This window comes from Myiozetetes cayanensis, unplaced genomic scaffold, assembly GCF_022539395.1.
Source record: "Myiozetetes cayanensis isolate MyiCay16 unplaced genomic scaffold, myiCay2020 scf5-8, whole genome shotgun sequence".
Lineage (NCBI taxonomy): Eukaryota > Metazoa > Chordata > Aves > Passeriformes > Tyrannidae > Myiozetetes > Myiozetetes cayanensis.
The window spans coordinates 47,861,773-47,876,888 of record NW_026087742.1 but is presented as its reverse complement, the minus strand read 5'-3'; the positions used below and the strand labels follow the sequence as shown (position 1 = coordinate 47,876,888).

Below are 15,116 nucleotides of genomic sequence, written 5' to 3'. Positions count from 1 at the left end.
TTGTTCAACTATTATATAATTTTTATGTATCTTATAGCTGAAAGCAACTATATAACTTTGAAAAAATTTACACATTGAAAACTTACATGAAAGCATTTGTACATTATTTATTCCCTCACTTTACTCTTTTGAATTCCTTTGTATTTGTTGCTATCAATAGTGCTATGTCTTGTCATAGATGATATGGACATAACAGACTTAGACTGAGTAAGCTGCACACCTCATCATTCAGTAATTACATGGAGGTCATTAAAGCAGAGGGATTTTTTTTCTTCTTTGCTAATGGAATAACGTTATATTTCTGAAGTGATCTTGCAATGTATAAAAAGCATGTATTCAACTGGAGAAATCTTGGTGATACAACTGGACTCAGGCAACAAGGTCTCAAACACCTCAGGCAAGTTTTTGACTACATTTAATACTGTACATTTTCTGCACCTACCTATATTCTCCAATGCCTGCCAGAGTTTAGGAAGAGCCTGACAATCAAGTCAGAGGGAAGAAAATAAGGCCTTATTTCAAAGAAATCTGCAGTCATTAAGGGTCACAGACAATTTCTTTGCTGGGCTTTTATAGAGCTGATTATTATAACTGACTATTACAAGCTTCATCAAGCTTTACTGGTTGTTTTTAAATTTAACTCTTGGTAGACTTTTGAACACATTTTTGTCTATGTTCCCCTTAACATTTGTTACATGAAAATTCACAAGAAGTAAAAAAGCACAGAAAAAAAGAAGAAATAAAAAATTACTTTTCCAATACCTATATTAAATGCAATTTCATAGTATGTTGAGACAATTCAGCATCATACCTGGAACACACTGAATCAAGTTGGCAATCATTGCACTGAAATGTGCTCTCATATCCTTAAGGATTTCGACTTCTTTATCATTTTCAGCCTCCAAAAGCATGCGAGTCAGATCAACATACTCCAAAAACAAGGCTCCAAGGGCTAACGTGTCTCTTTCTAAGGCTCCATTTGTACTAGCATAAAGGAAAATTGTACATTAATATAGAGTAACAGTGTAGTTATACTACAGTTTTCTGAAGAAATGCAGAATAATCTTTCCATATCTGATAGACTACGCAATTCTTCAAAGAACATACCAACATAATCTCAGTGTGGAAAATGCTGAAAATTATTTCACTTAAAAGATCAACATTTTTGATGAGTGATAGTCCTACCTGTCACTTATAACACCAGCATCAGCAAGGAGTTCAAAAATTCTCAGCAACTGCAGCCTTAGTAGATCTCGGCGTTCTCGACGTTTCTTGTTCTTGGAATTTAAAATAACAACCATTTTTATATGCCTAGGTGTATACATTAAAAACTAGTAGCTTCAGAAATGTCAATACAGTATTAAGATTTAGGAATTCCAGTTCAAGAATTTTCTTCATGAAGGAACTCAAGTGTTGTTGGATATTTCACCAAAACACTCTGCTTATGCACCAACGAAGAACTGAGTACAATCAATATTTTGTCTTTTTAACTCTTATTGAAAAAAATTGTTATCTTATTATTACCTTATTATCAGCTACCTTATTATTTACTGAAAATGTGGAAATGAAATAATGAAATACTGGATAAAAAATGACTAATATTCAAGGTTCACATGCCAAAAACCACGCTACCTTCAGGAAACAGGGATATTCATGTTAACTTAACGTCATCTAGTTTGGGTGTTGAAAGCACTGTAAAGTGCAGAACACGTATCCACACCCCAGACAGATATTTTAGTGATTAGCCATTCTTGAACCTGTAAATGCTGCAGCGACATGATCACCCATATTCAAGTTAGCTCCTAGCAGACACCGCTCCAGTACACTCTTGGGTATGTCGACTGCAGGGGTTGTACACACAGTTAATGTACTCCTCCCATAGGACAGGACTGCATGATTGTTAACTGGTTCATTGTATTTCTTTGTGTTCCAGAAAGCTGTCCTTTCTCTCTTCTATCTTGACTGGAGAGATGTAAATGCAACAAGGCCTGTTCTTTGCTGAAAGGCTAAATTGACTTGTTTGTATCCTGCATCTCCACTAAGCAAAAAAACCATGAGAAGGTCAAAAAGCTGCTATTGCACTCAAAGAAAGTTGCAACCAGAACAAGAAAAGCTCAGACAAAGCTCAGATTTTCCTCTTCAAAACATAAGAATGAGAACACTGAGTCAGATCAAAGGCTTATCTCATCTAGGGCTCTGGCTCTGCCTATGGCCAGCAGTAGATGCGTGGGAGAAGAAAATGATGCTTTCCCTGGTATTCTGACCCAGAACTGGCATTCTGCAGCATCCTAGGCAAAGGTTTCATTCAAAGCATTATGCCATTTGATTCGTCCTATTCAGAGCCCTGTTTTTCTCCTGTTACACTTTAAAGGTTCCAGGAAGCACATGTAGGGAAAAAAGGAGCTTTATTGTAACACAGTATTTAACAGACACAGCTGCCTCCTGCAACAGTGTCAGAGGCGATCTGGCAAGCTCTGTGCCAGTGCCCACAGGGCGCAACTTGTGCAATGTCCGTTTTGGTTTACTCCTGCAGTTCTTGGCCATGCTGGTAATTCTCTTCCTAGTCATAGCATATGTCAGTTCAAGGACATTATTTCTGGTGTGTTGGATATCTGCCTGCTGACATGGAGACCTGCCGTGTTCTCTACAGTTACATGACCCATACACTCACTCCTGGGTTTACTGGTGGCACTGTTTGCAGGAAGGTGGCCCATTTTTTCACATTGGGAACTACACAGGAATTAACATTGCAGCCTCTTGTTCTCATATTCCTCTACTGACATTTCCATGTACTAAATTTGCTTTTACAGTACACTGTAGACCTCTGAATTAATTCTCACAATTCCTTTCCTGAGGGTAGACTGGATATGTATGTCTCCAGAAGAGGCCTTTCAAGTTTAAGTTGCCTTCAATGTTGCACAGGCAAAATCCAGTGGCAAGTGGCTGCACTAATGTGCATTAATCCACTTCTGCCCAGTATTAAAACAAGTGACCTTCAAATCAATGACTTCATAGGTATGGAAGCCACAGAAGTGAACTGAGGTGCGAAGCAACAGAGAGTGGAAATGGTAGTGGAGGTTTGCCAGACACAGAATTATTACGAATTGTTCATGTAAAACTTAACTTGAATGAAGCACCTGCCAAGTGAATTATTTTTTGTTTATTTCCATATTGGGCATAGCTGAGAGTCTCTGTCCACCTATTAATGATTTAACTTGCCTGGCTACCATTCTCTGATGGCTTCTGCACCCAAGACTATGACCTGGCAGATGGGGGGGGCAGACCAGATCACCATGATGGTACCTTATTGAAACCACTGTGGACGACAGAGTAGTGAATATACAGTTTGAAATTCCTTGAGAACCAGGGAAACAAGCCTGGGTAGAGGACAGTATTAATGCCATCTCACTACCTTCTGTATGCAGCTGTGCAGACTTCTCAGCAGAGCAGCATGGACATGATGGCTGTGTCTACACTCTTAAGCAGAGACAGGGACTGTTTGCGGCCCTGAAGTCAGGCAGCACTGGAGTGCTGTGTCCAGTTCTGGGCTCCTCACTACAAGAGAGACATGGAGCTCCTAGAGTGGGTTCAGTGGAAGGCAACAAATGATTCAGGGAGTGGAGCATGTTTTATGAGGAAAGGCTGACGGAGCTGGGCCTGTTCAGCCTCGAGAGCAGATGACTGAGAGAGTACATGAACAATGTCTATAGGTATCAGGAGGTAGGGTGTCAAGAGGATGGGGCCAGGCTCTCCTCAGTGGTGCCAAGCAATAGGACAAGAGGCAGTGGCCAGAAACTGATGCACATGAAGTTCCACCTCAACACGAGGAAAAATTTCTTTACTGTGCAGGTGACCGAACACTGGAACAGAGCCCAGAGAGGCTGTGGAGTCTCCTTCACTAGAGATATTTAAGAACCATCTGGATGCAATCCTGTGCTGTGTGCTCTAGGATGGCCCTGCTTGAACAGGGAGGTTAGACCAGATAAACCACTGTGGTCCCTTGTAACTTGACCCATTCTGTGATTCTGTGAGGTTGAAATAGATGACCCTGACTGCTCTGCAAATACAAGTGTATCTCAACTCTGCTACGAAATGTGCTTGTAGCCCACCTGAGTCACAAAAAGTGAATTTCTAATACAACTAAGTTCCATATCATAAGGTTTCATATTTGATAGGAAATTTTTCTTCAGAATAGAGTTCTACATTGTACATTTTTCATAGAATTTAATTAACTAGGTTTCAATGGAATTATTTTAAATTATACAATTAATAAAATCCTTGTTGCACACGGAACTTAACTTGTTATTTAGTACAAAAGAGTATATTTGTATTTCAAACAGACAGAATTACTATTTTTAAATGGATTTTTCAGTTTAAACGAACTAATACATTTAATTTTTGCAACTAACCTCTGGTCTTCTTTCTAGGGCTTCTTTCATTAGTGGGTGAAGTTCTTCTACTAATTCCCTAAATTAAAAAACATAAATATTTGTTAACAAAATGTAACATACTTTCAAAAGAATCAATATTTTATTCAATATATAAAACAAATGTCTAAAGCACAAATAAAAATTTGAATATGTTTAAATTACAAAAAAATAACACATTTCAATTAGAGACAAATAATTGAGAATATGATAAGAGGGGAAGTACCTGAAAACAAGGGAATTTGTTCTTCCAAATCCTAATACAAGTGATTCTGTTATTTCTATACTTTCAAGTCTCATCAAAGGAACTAGTTGCTTCAGTAAGACTCCAACAGATGGAGTTCCAATAGCCTAAAATACATTTAGAAATTATTGACATTTAATTGTCAGGATACCAATAATAAGTAAATACCATTTTTATTTTTTTTTACAAACATAGATCGTCCAAGAATCAATATGTATTTTAAAAACATGCTGAAATGATTTTACTATTATGGATATCAATACAGCAGTCTAACTGGATATCTGCTGAAATGAGAGCAAGGCCTAAAAGAGTTAACTGAGGTATCTTGCTCTGTTGAGAAAATCACCCAACATCTGCTCTGCCGGTGCTGCTAAGAAATCATTGCAAAAACATTGATAACTTGTTCTGTTCTGCTTACTGGACCCTAAACCTAATCATAAGAAGAATTTTAGAAATGCTATACAATCAACCTAGAGGTTATAAATTAAGACAAGGTAGACATTTGAATGGGAGAAAAGAGCTTAGAGCCAAGGGGTTTTGCAAGCTTCAGTAGCTAGGACAATAACAACAGAAAGGTAAGAAGGTCAAAGTGAGGAAGAAGAGAAATGGACCCCCGAATTAAGGTTGAAGGCTGGAAGGACCACCAAAACTTGGTGCCAAGAGAAGAATCTGGAAAGCACCACCCAATTTAAAAATTGGAGTGCTCTACAAGGGAAGAAAGGAGATGACAAACTAAAGTTGACTTCAAACACGTCGAGACCTTCTATATTTTAAATATATATCATCCAAAATGCGAAAAAAAGAGTAATATTTTGAAAATGCTATGGCTTTTGCCAAATATTTATTGATACATCATGTCATACAGATGTTTTAATTCTTAATTATGTGATATGTAGTTTACATATATCAAAATAAAATATTCCCCTAACTGAAACACTTTCATTAGGATAAGATTTTGCATGGAGATGCAGTTTAAAATTATCCTAAATAAATAATTTGTTTGAAGCAGGATGCATCACCTTATTATCATAGTTCACTGTTCCATCAGGAGTGGTAGCCATGATCTCTGGTGTCGAAGCACGCAAGTGTCCTGGGCTCATGATACTGGGCTTTGCTACTCCGAAACAGAGAATAAGGTAGTTTCTCCACAAAGTAACATAGTTGTCTCCACTGCTTGCTGTACTTGTTTTCTTTGCATTAACAGGAATACTAGAATTTAAAAATAAATTAAAATTATTAGAATAATTTCCTAGTCTTAATTGTACAGTATTTTAAAATATTTTAAAAGGAAATAAACCATACTATGTATCTACCAGCTTCAAATAAACATGAGAAATCAATGGGAGAAACATGGGAGAAATAAATGAAGGTAGAAGACTAGAGTTTTCCACCTTATAAGCTACAATTATGAAACTCAAAACTGTGTGGCACTAATCTCTGGGTGGCAACTTGCAGGACTTGTGGACTCATACTGGCACATGAGACAAAAAAGCCCTTGTATTAAAATCACACAGCCCATAGAAAATGAAAGTTAAATGCAGACTGCCACTTACTTTGGATCCACAAGAGGCATTATCAGTTGTAGCCTTGTGAAAGCGTATGGCCAAGCATAGCTGAGAGCTGTAGGACAATGTTTTGGTAGATTCTCCTGCCTAAGAAAACTGAAGAGGCAGAGAACCCAAGGGTCTTTAACAGACTGTGCAAATATCCAGACATGGGAAGGACTTTTCACATCATAATGGCTATTTACTAGGACAGCATTCCACTCCACCAGCCACTGCAAATCCACACTGTGTGTTAACGGGATTGTTGTCTATGGAGAGAAAAGATAAGTTATCACTCCTTGCTGTACTAGTCAGAAACCAGGTACATAGGCAACACATTTGCTTTACTTTATTATTATTGTGCAGAATGAAAGCACAACATTCAAACCTTTGCTACAGAAATTGCAACAACTGAGCTCAGGTGCTGTGATTTTAGATGAATTTCGTAATCTGTCCATTACAAATTCAGAATGTCTCTTGCTTGCTCAGTGCCTGTTTTTAGCTGCAGAGTGCCCCACTCTCACCACCACAGTTCAATGTCCCCTTCTGTGTTGGTTTTGGTTTGGGTAGAGTTAACTTCCTTCCCAGTGGCTAGTATGGGGCTATGTTTTGGATTTGTGCTGAACACAGGGTTGATAATACAGAGAGGTTTTTGTTATTGTTGTATTGCTTACACAGAGCCAAGGCCTTTTCTACTTTCCCTACTGCCATGCTGGTGAGGAAGTTGGGGGTGCATGGGAGGCTGGAAGGAGACACAGCTAGGACAGATGACCCTAACTGGTCAAAGGGATATTCCAGACCATAGGACACCATGGTCGGTATATAAAGTGAGGGGAAGTAGAAGGAAGGGGGTCCATTTGGAGTGATGGCATTTGTCCTCCCAAGTAACCATGATGCATGATGGGGCTTTGCTTCCCTGGGGATGTCTGAACACCTGCCTGCCCATGAGAAGCATGCTTTGCTTGTGTGCGTGGCTTCTGCTTTTCCTATTAAACTGTCTTTACCTCAACTCACCAGTTTTCTAGCTTTTACTCCTTCTGATTCTCTCCCTCATTCTGCTATTGAGGGAGTGAGTAAGTGACTGCATGGAGCTTGGCTGCTGGCTGGGGTAAAACCACCAACAGTCCTTTTTCATGTCCAGTGTGGAGCTCTAACCCAAGGCCCAGAAAAGGTCACTCATGTCGCAAGGACCATTTGTTGCTTTAAAGTTAATCAGGCTGAAAAGAAGCCTGAGCGTTTCTACTCTCTAGGAGAGAGATAGAGAAATAATCTCCTAATTTAGCAGGCAAAAAAAGTTGTCTTACGTTCCAGTTTTCTACTGATACCTTTTCATTTGAAATGCTTAATCTCTGCCACTTCTAGTGCACGTTAGACACATGAGGCCCATGAGAGAGAAAAAGCAGAGATTCAGCCCAGCTGGGAATTGCTTCAGAGCTTAGGCTCAGGTTTTCAGGCAGAGAGCACACAAGGGAGCTACAGTTTATTCCCTTCTCATACAATGACAGCAGTGACTGACTTCCAAGTGCCTCAAGCATTTGGTGGTGTTGGTAATAAGACTTTTTCAACTGTTCTTTTGGGTACAGGTCCAGAATCCAGGTGGTTTTGATTATAAATTTTGTTTGTTGCTGTGCAGAGTAACTTCTATATCCATAGTACCACTATTTTCATGGAGCAGATTGTCTGGGACATTGTGGAGCCTTGGAACTCTTGGGTGGATGGCTGGAGCCTTAAAGCTGTATGATTTCAGTTTTAGTTCTGGTATTTCATGTCTGATATTTGTTATGTAAACACTAGCAGTAACAATAGAGTAGCACTTACTGAATCTGAAACAGCCACATGAATAAAACTTTCAAGAATAGAAGAACTCAACTGATCCATGACATCAATCATAGGTCTGTCATCATCCTGCATAACAGAGAATGCAAGTTAACTGCCTCTTGTTTTTCTGGTACATGAAACAGGACCATCTAAAAATTATGACATGAATCTAAAATAGCTAAAAATATTCACTGGCAATGATAGGTATATTTTGTCTTTTCCATATTAATCTCAGAACCAAGTCCAGGCTGTGGTTTGAAATGAAGTTAATTTGCAGCTATAGCTCACTGCTTAGCGAACAAAAGCACATATCAGAAAATCCCAAATGACTTTGGATAACTGGTATCAAAAGACTGAAAAATTAGCTTACTGTTTATTGAAGCATTCCTCTGCCATGAACACACATATTTGTGTTCTTAGGCATTTAGATGGCTCACTGGGCTGTGACTGCCCATACACAACATGACTGTCCATATTTCTATATTCATAAAAAAGACTTTGAGTTCTTTACTATAGAAGGAAAATGTATGTGAATAAAGTTAAATGTGTCTTGTGCTGTGTTTTTTACATAATGGTATGCTACAGGAATGAGTTTAATTTCCAATACAAATTTATAATCCTGACAATACAAAAATGATCCATGCAGTAAAAAAAGATTTTACAGTGTATTTTACATTCACATCATGCCAAGAGAAAACTTTAAAGTGGCTGTACATGTTTCCGTTCAAATTCTTAAACATGGTATATGCCATTAATGCTGCACTGTTGAGTACACAGAAATGTTTGCAGTGTCAAGGCAAATATAAATAGTAATCTGAGATCAAATGCTTTTTTATAAACTAAGTCCATACCTGCTAAACTGCAGCAATCATGTTAAAAGCAACTGTAATAGCAGTTTTGAATTTATCTTTGGAAAATTTTAATTCAAAGTTCCAGACAAAAAAAAAAATCATACCTCTGCCTGGCCAAGAGCCAGGAATAAAGAGCGGATTTCTCTGAGGATTAAAACAGCCAGTTTACGTGTAGCAACCTGGAAACTACACAGCAGAACCAGTGCAAATCCTTCGACCGCATGCAGTACGTTAGAATAGGGGCTTCTTTCAGACTGTATCCTGTGGCTGGATCCATTTGGTATCAACTGCAGAACAGTGCAAGGGAAAAAATGGAGTGGTGGTGTTTGAAAACCAGGTCTCCAAGCAATACTCTACTTAACTAAGACATATAAAGAAACAAAATGCAGAGGTCATGTAAATGCTGGATTAGGAAATTGACAGTATGCCCTCAATCAACCAAGTTTTTTTGTTCTACCTTACCTTGTTCCACAAAAGCAATGTATGAGTCGAGTCCTTTGACTAAACACTTTTCTTAATTTTCAATTAATCTACACATTTTTTTCCATCCTCCACTAAAATGTGACTGTGAACATTTCATACTTTATCTAATCCAGATAGCAGGTCCTCAAGTCCTTCTTTGATACTGTATCAGCCAACACCTTAGGTGGGTTGCTTCTGGAACCTGACCTCACCAGTAAAGTGTAACCGTATTTCATGAAAAGTATGTGAGGATTTATCTTTTCTACATTTTTTTGGTACTGCTATTATTACCTATTAATTAATGGTCGTCTGTGACATAAAGCAGACCTTACGCTTGCCCAAAGGAACTCATTTACAATATGATAAGTTTAGCAGATAAGAAGCCTAAAAACCATTTCTCATAATGAAAATATCTGTGGGACAGTGCAGATGGGAGGAGCAGGAGAAAAGCTGTCCAGTTCCCAGAAATATTTGTAACACACGGAGACAGCAGGCTATTGTAACAATCAGGTTCTTTGATGTTTCTGAATCAACCAAATGAAATGGCTGTGGAAAAAGAAGATCTATTTCCCTGTTCACAGCATTCCCACTAGCATCATTAATCTGTTTCAGTCCTGGGAAAATGTCCTTCTGCCATAACTACATACACATATTTCACTTTATGTGCTTTTGTTGATGTGCATATTTTAGTTTGATATGCATTCTCTTATGTTGCTCAACAACAACATCTGCTGTATTACACAAGGACTTAGCTGTCCTCAAAAGACACATGAACTAATTACCTAAAAAAATTGTACACAGTAAATTCTTCTCAGGTGAGTAAATACAAAACACACAAACCACAGCAATATCATGGAATATAATTTCTGTCTTCAATTAGTAAAAATGTTAGGACACAGATCTCTCAATTTCATACCTCTCCAGATCTGGTTTTTGCCTGTTCAGAAGCTTTTCCTGGAGTGTGTATTACAAGCTTCCACTGTGTAAGCAATTGTAGCAGCAACTTCAGTGAAGTATCAAGAAGGGTATGATGCATATCATTCACTTCGCGTAGCAGAAAATTAGTAAAACCAAAGAGTACATCCTCCCGCCAGTCAACAAAGTCAACAAGTAGACCCTGAAGAGAATTCTGTGCAATGTGTCGAAGTTCATCATCCATATGGATAGACAGCCTGTAAGTAAAAATAAATGTCAGATAACAACAAATCTAAGGAGTGTTTATCATGGTACGAAGCACATGTTTCTCAGTAACATAACCCTGATAGAAGATTCCCACTGACATTGTAAATTCCAATGATGCTATCATAGTTTCATTATTACTGACCACAATTAACATCCTTGACCTGTTTTTATATTGTAATTCATGCTACAACAGTGCCTGCAGATATTCAAGGATCTAAAGAAGTGTGTTCCACTCCCAAAATATAGTATCTCTAAAGTCCATGCTTTGGCAACTTTGCTGTCTCATCAAACCAAGTATATTTTTTATTTACTCACTTATAAAATAACTTCTATTTAGTTATGATAGCAAAAGGCTTACAAATTATTACATAATTTCAAAATGTATGCATTTATTTGTTATATTTAAATATAAAAATAAAAGAATCACAGCACCTCAGCTGCCTAACAGGTAAACCAAATGTTTAGCCCAGAGGCAAATCTTTATTGAAAGTAAATCTTTAAAAGAATCAAAAAGAAGCATTTGAATTAAAAAAATTGCTCAATATTGTAAATAGATTAGGATAGGGAAAAGGGAAAAAACAACCCCAGGACTGCTCATACTTTTAGAAAAACACTGGACACTACCAAAGTCCTTCCAGAAGATGGTGACATTTCTGATCCCATTTTAAATTTTATTTCCTTCTGTATTTTCATCACATTGAAGTTCTTTCCAACATAAAAATTCTTTATACTTTCTTCTGACACAGAAATTATAAAATCCCTTCTGTGTTGGTAGTTGGCAGAATAAAGTAAATTCAGATTAGCATGTTCTGCATTTTTTGGTTCATTGCCTTTATGATGTATTTTGTTTTAATTACCCATGAGACTGCAATTTTCTGTAGTGTGTTAGAACTCATTTTTAAAGTATTTTATATAAATTTAATCTACATAGTTGAAAAGGAGGACTCATTATAATGAAATGGACAGAAAGCTAGGAGAAAAAAACAACATAGCAAATGGAGTGGAACCAAACTCCATTCAGTTGGAAGTGTATGATGAGATGTGGGTCATAGAAAATTTGATTCATTATAGTTGCCTAATTTGGAGGCAGGGGACATTTCATTTAAGTGAAATGAAAACAACTGCCATGAAACTTCACCCCTGGCAAATACAACTCCAAAAATAACTGTTATGCTTTAATAACCATGTGACTTTCTATATAAATTTAGAAACAAAGTATTTTGTTGTGCTAAGAAAGGATCATTTTTGTCTCCTCTTATGGAACGCCAAAACCAGACAATCAAGCAAAAGCTTTGAGACTATTTGATTAAGTCATCCTTGAAATGACTTCCACAGCGACACAAAGTAAAAACAGAGAAAAGGATACAAAAGACATGCATCTCCTAAACCCACGTTAGGGCATTAACTAATGAGATGAAATTCAAAGTGAACATAAGAATGCCTCTATGTATTACCACTATATGACAGGCAGATGAGGAAGCAAGTACAAGTTTTTTTGTTTGCACTTGAGTCAGTCAAATTTAAGACCTACTTGGGAGTTTGTAATGAATGGTTGCAGTGGGCAGTGAAAGGGCAAAAGGTACAATATAAACTTGACATCTCCTCTATGGTTTATAATTTGAATACAGCTGTCCTGGAAGAAAGTCTAGCTGCTCCTTCTGGAAACTGCCAAAAGATGCATGTGTTGTAAGGATGAAAAACTCAAACCAAACTGTGAATAGAAGAATCGATTAACCCAAAGATGTTACTTTATCTTTAGTGAGAAGAAAATATTTAACAGCTTTCCATCCCAACAACACAGTCATGCTGGCAGAACAGCTTCTAAGGTTGTTTTGAAAAACAGGGAGGAAGTGAAACCTTACCTCTTCGAAGTTTTTTATCTCTATATTGAATTTAGTCTCTGACCCAGGAAAGACGTAGTGTTCTCTAGAACAGCAAAGACTTACCTCCTGGGTCTGCTTTTCATAACTGGGAGAAGTAGTCAGTCTGGACTTAAATAAACATGTGACAGCATACAAAATATAGAAACAGGTCTGGTGCTGGAGCATTCTGGTGACTTACATTAAGATTAGGCCATTCCTTAAACACTTTATTACTTTTTTCTCTGAAGGTATGTTTTTATAGACAATTTTCAGTTCACGCAGTCCCAGGTTAAACAGATCTAATTTTTTCAACTCAGTGGTCTTTTTTAGCCCTTGTTCTCTAGTAAGTCTCCTCTTCAAACTACAATGCCCCAGCTTGGACATTGTTCTCCAAATCAGGCATCCTTGATATTGATTAGAACAGAGTAACTTTTATGAATGTCTTATAGACTTACTCCTATTTATATATGTGAATGAGGTTTGTCCTTTCATAAGAATGTTGCTTCTTTGTATCTGTTCAGTTTTTGATCCTGCTCAGCAATGCTGAGACCTTACCCAATTATGTAAACACCACTCCTGAACCATCAACTATTTTTAATTGCTTTCCAACCTATTATGTACCTACTTATTTAACCTAAATTGTGTTTCCCTTGCTTATACATAACAATCTGATTTAAAACAGTATCAATGTCTCAGAGATGCTGCAGCATGAGTACATGTAGAAGAGAAGATTCCCAAAGGTCCCTGTGTTAGCGAAAGGCTGAGCATGTAATTGCTTCTGAAGTTGCTCTAGAGATGCTTTCCTCAGCTCCTCTTGATGTCTCACTTCTTCTCACAGTCATTCAGATAACTCATTAAACTTACTGCTTGCATTGTCCCAGCATGACAATTACCCAAGAAATGCTTAGAATCACAGCTGACCTTTTCTGCATGAAGTTTGATGAGAGAATAAAGATAGACCTGTGATTATATTGACAGTTGTGTCACTTAAGAGGGGGAGCATTAATTTATAACGAAATCCACATTGGTCTCCAAACCTTCTTAAAAGAAGTAACAGATCTGACCTGGACAGTTCTCTGAGATTAAAGAGCTGTGACCTGAATAGTTATGTGCTTTCTACCAGTTCAGTTAAGGCCATTAATAAGGATAGAATGCTAGTTAAAATATTGGATTAAAGGAAAACACGTCCTTCTAAATTTCCCTTAAGCAGAATTGATGCAACTACGTAATATGTTATCTACATAATTTCATAATGCGATGATTTAAAACAACATCCAAGTGATTTACAACAGGCAATGTAAACACAAGGAAATCAAGCTGCACTGCAGCACACCTACCGTTGGCTGATGATTTGGCTTCTTTGGCCATCTGCACTCTCTACTACTAGCAGAATTAATTGTTTCACTGTTTAACACATCCCTGGGAGTTGGTTGTTCAATGATCAGAAAAAACTCCTTTTGCATGTAACCCTCTGGCTCCCACATCTGCCATTCCTCATAGATGTTTGAAAAGCAAGAACAGGGTGGCAAAGATTGCTTTGCCACAGTTACCTGAGAGCAATATACTGCAAAAGCCTCATGGTTCAATTTAATACCACAATCCACACCTACATAAATAACACAACCTGGAACTTTGGATACTTGAACTGAAGTACTGGAGTCTTTGATACTTGAACTGAAATTTAACAGACTGACAGTACCTGTCATCATAATTATTTGCCATAAGTCCCTCATTTGATGTCCTGAAACTTAACTGGTTTAGCAGTTCTGTTGTAGACTACCTTGTTCCATGAAGTCTGTCTAGACAAATTAAATGGAAGGAGATTATATTTAAACGTACCCTTTTCTTTATGTATTATAATCATCATCATCATCATCATCAACAACAACTTTTTCTTTGTAAGATACCACATCTGGTGTCTGTTTTACCAAAGAGACGGGGGGATCATAAAACTAAACAGGTATCTCCATGTTTTTCCACTAAACAGAAAAGATGTTCGCTCTTCTTTTAATCAGAATGCTGTGATGGTTAGAAAAAGGCAATAAGTTGTGACTACAATGAAGAACAGTGAATATCATGTAACCTATGTACTGATGGAAAAGAGTTTCAGATGACATACTGACTCTTTTATAAAATTAGAAGTCTATAATATAAACACAAAAACTGTAAAAACATGCTAGGACTTCTATGTCTTATTCATTAAGAGATATTTACTTTTTATAAGTATATGGTTTTGTCTAAGAAACAGTTTATACAGTCTGTGGCTCAGTTTTTCATATCATTCCCCTGCATGCTTGAACAGCTTACCTTGCCAGCAAGTCGATCAACTCGAGTTTTGACATTCCATCAGGAAGCAATCGAGGAATAGCAGCTACGCATGTTCTGAACAGATCGATTTTTGGTTTCCTTTCACCGCTGAAAAATTAAACCAGAATTTTGACTAAGCTTAAGAAGGAACTATGTTAAATGAACTACCTCCCAGTTTATCATAAAAGGGCTGGACATAATAAAATTCCAGAGGCCTACTAAGAACATCTGGATGGAAAGCTAGACACTATAATGAAATAAGAACAAAACATGAATACATTTTTTCCACTGAATGAATGGTTTTGATTTTGACATTTTCCACGTATTGTATCTATACAGTACTTGAAAAATCAATTATTAATGGTTCATTTGTTTCTTTCTGAGAGGAACTGGAAGATATATAAAGAATGGCAGTATAC

At 37.3% G+C, this 15,116-nt stretch overlaps 1 protein-coding gene across 6 annotated transcripts in view; it reads right to left on the bottom strand.

Annotated features, from left to right (window-relative positions):
- Positions 1–15,116, bottom strand: part of FRY (FRY microtubule binding protein) — a 234,590-nt gene that overhangs the window by 72,522 nt on the left and 146,952 nt on the right. For all 6 annotated transcript variants that reach the window (XM_050333591.1, XM_050333590.1, XM_050333592.1 and 3 more), the window contains 10 exons: positions 14,698–14,805; positions 10,263–10,518; positions 8,989–9,171; positions 8,034–8,120; positions 6,225–6,484; positions 5,691–5,880; positions 4,654–4,778; positions 4,410–4,467; positions 1,186–1,277; positions 812–984 (listed from right to left, as the gene is read on the bottom strand). In XM_050333591.1, coding sequence (XP_050189548.1) covers positions 812–984; positions 1,186–1,277; positions 4,410–4,467; positions 4,654–4,778; positions 5,691–5,880; positions 6,225–6,484; positions 8,034–8,120; positions 8,989–9,171; positions 10,263–10,518; positions 14,698–14,805 — 1,532 coding nt within the window. The remainder of the gene's footprint in view (positions 1–811; positions 985–1,185; positions 1,278–4,409; positions 4,468–4,653; positions 4,779–5,690; positions 5,881–6,224; positions 6,485–8,033; positions 8,121–8,988; positions 9,172–10,262; positions 10,519–14,697; positions 14,806–15,116) is intronic.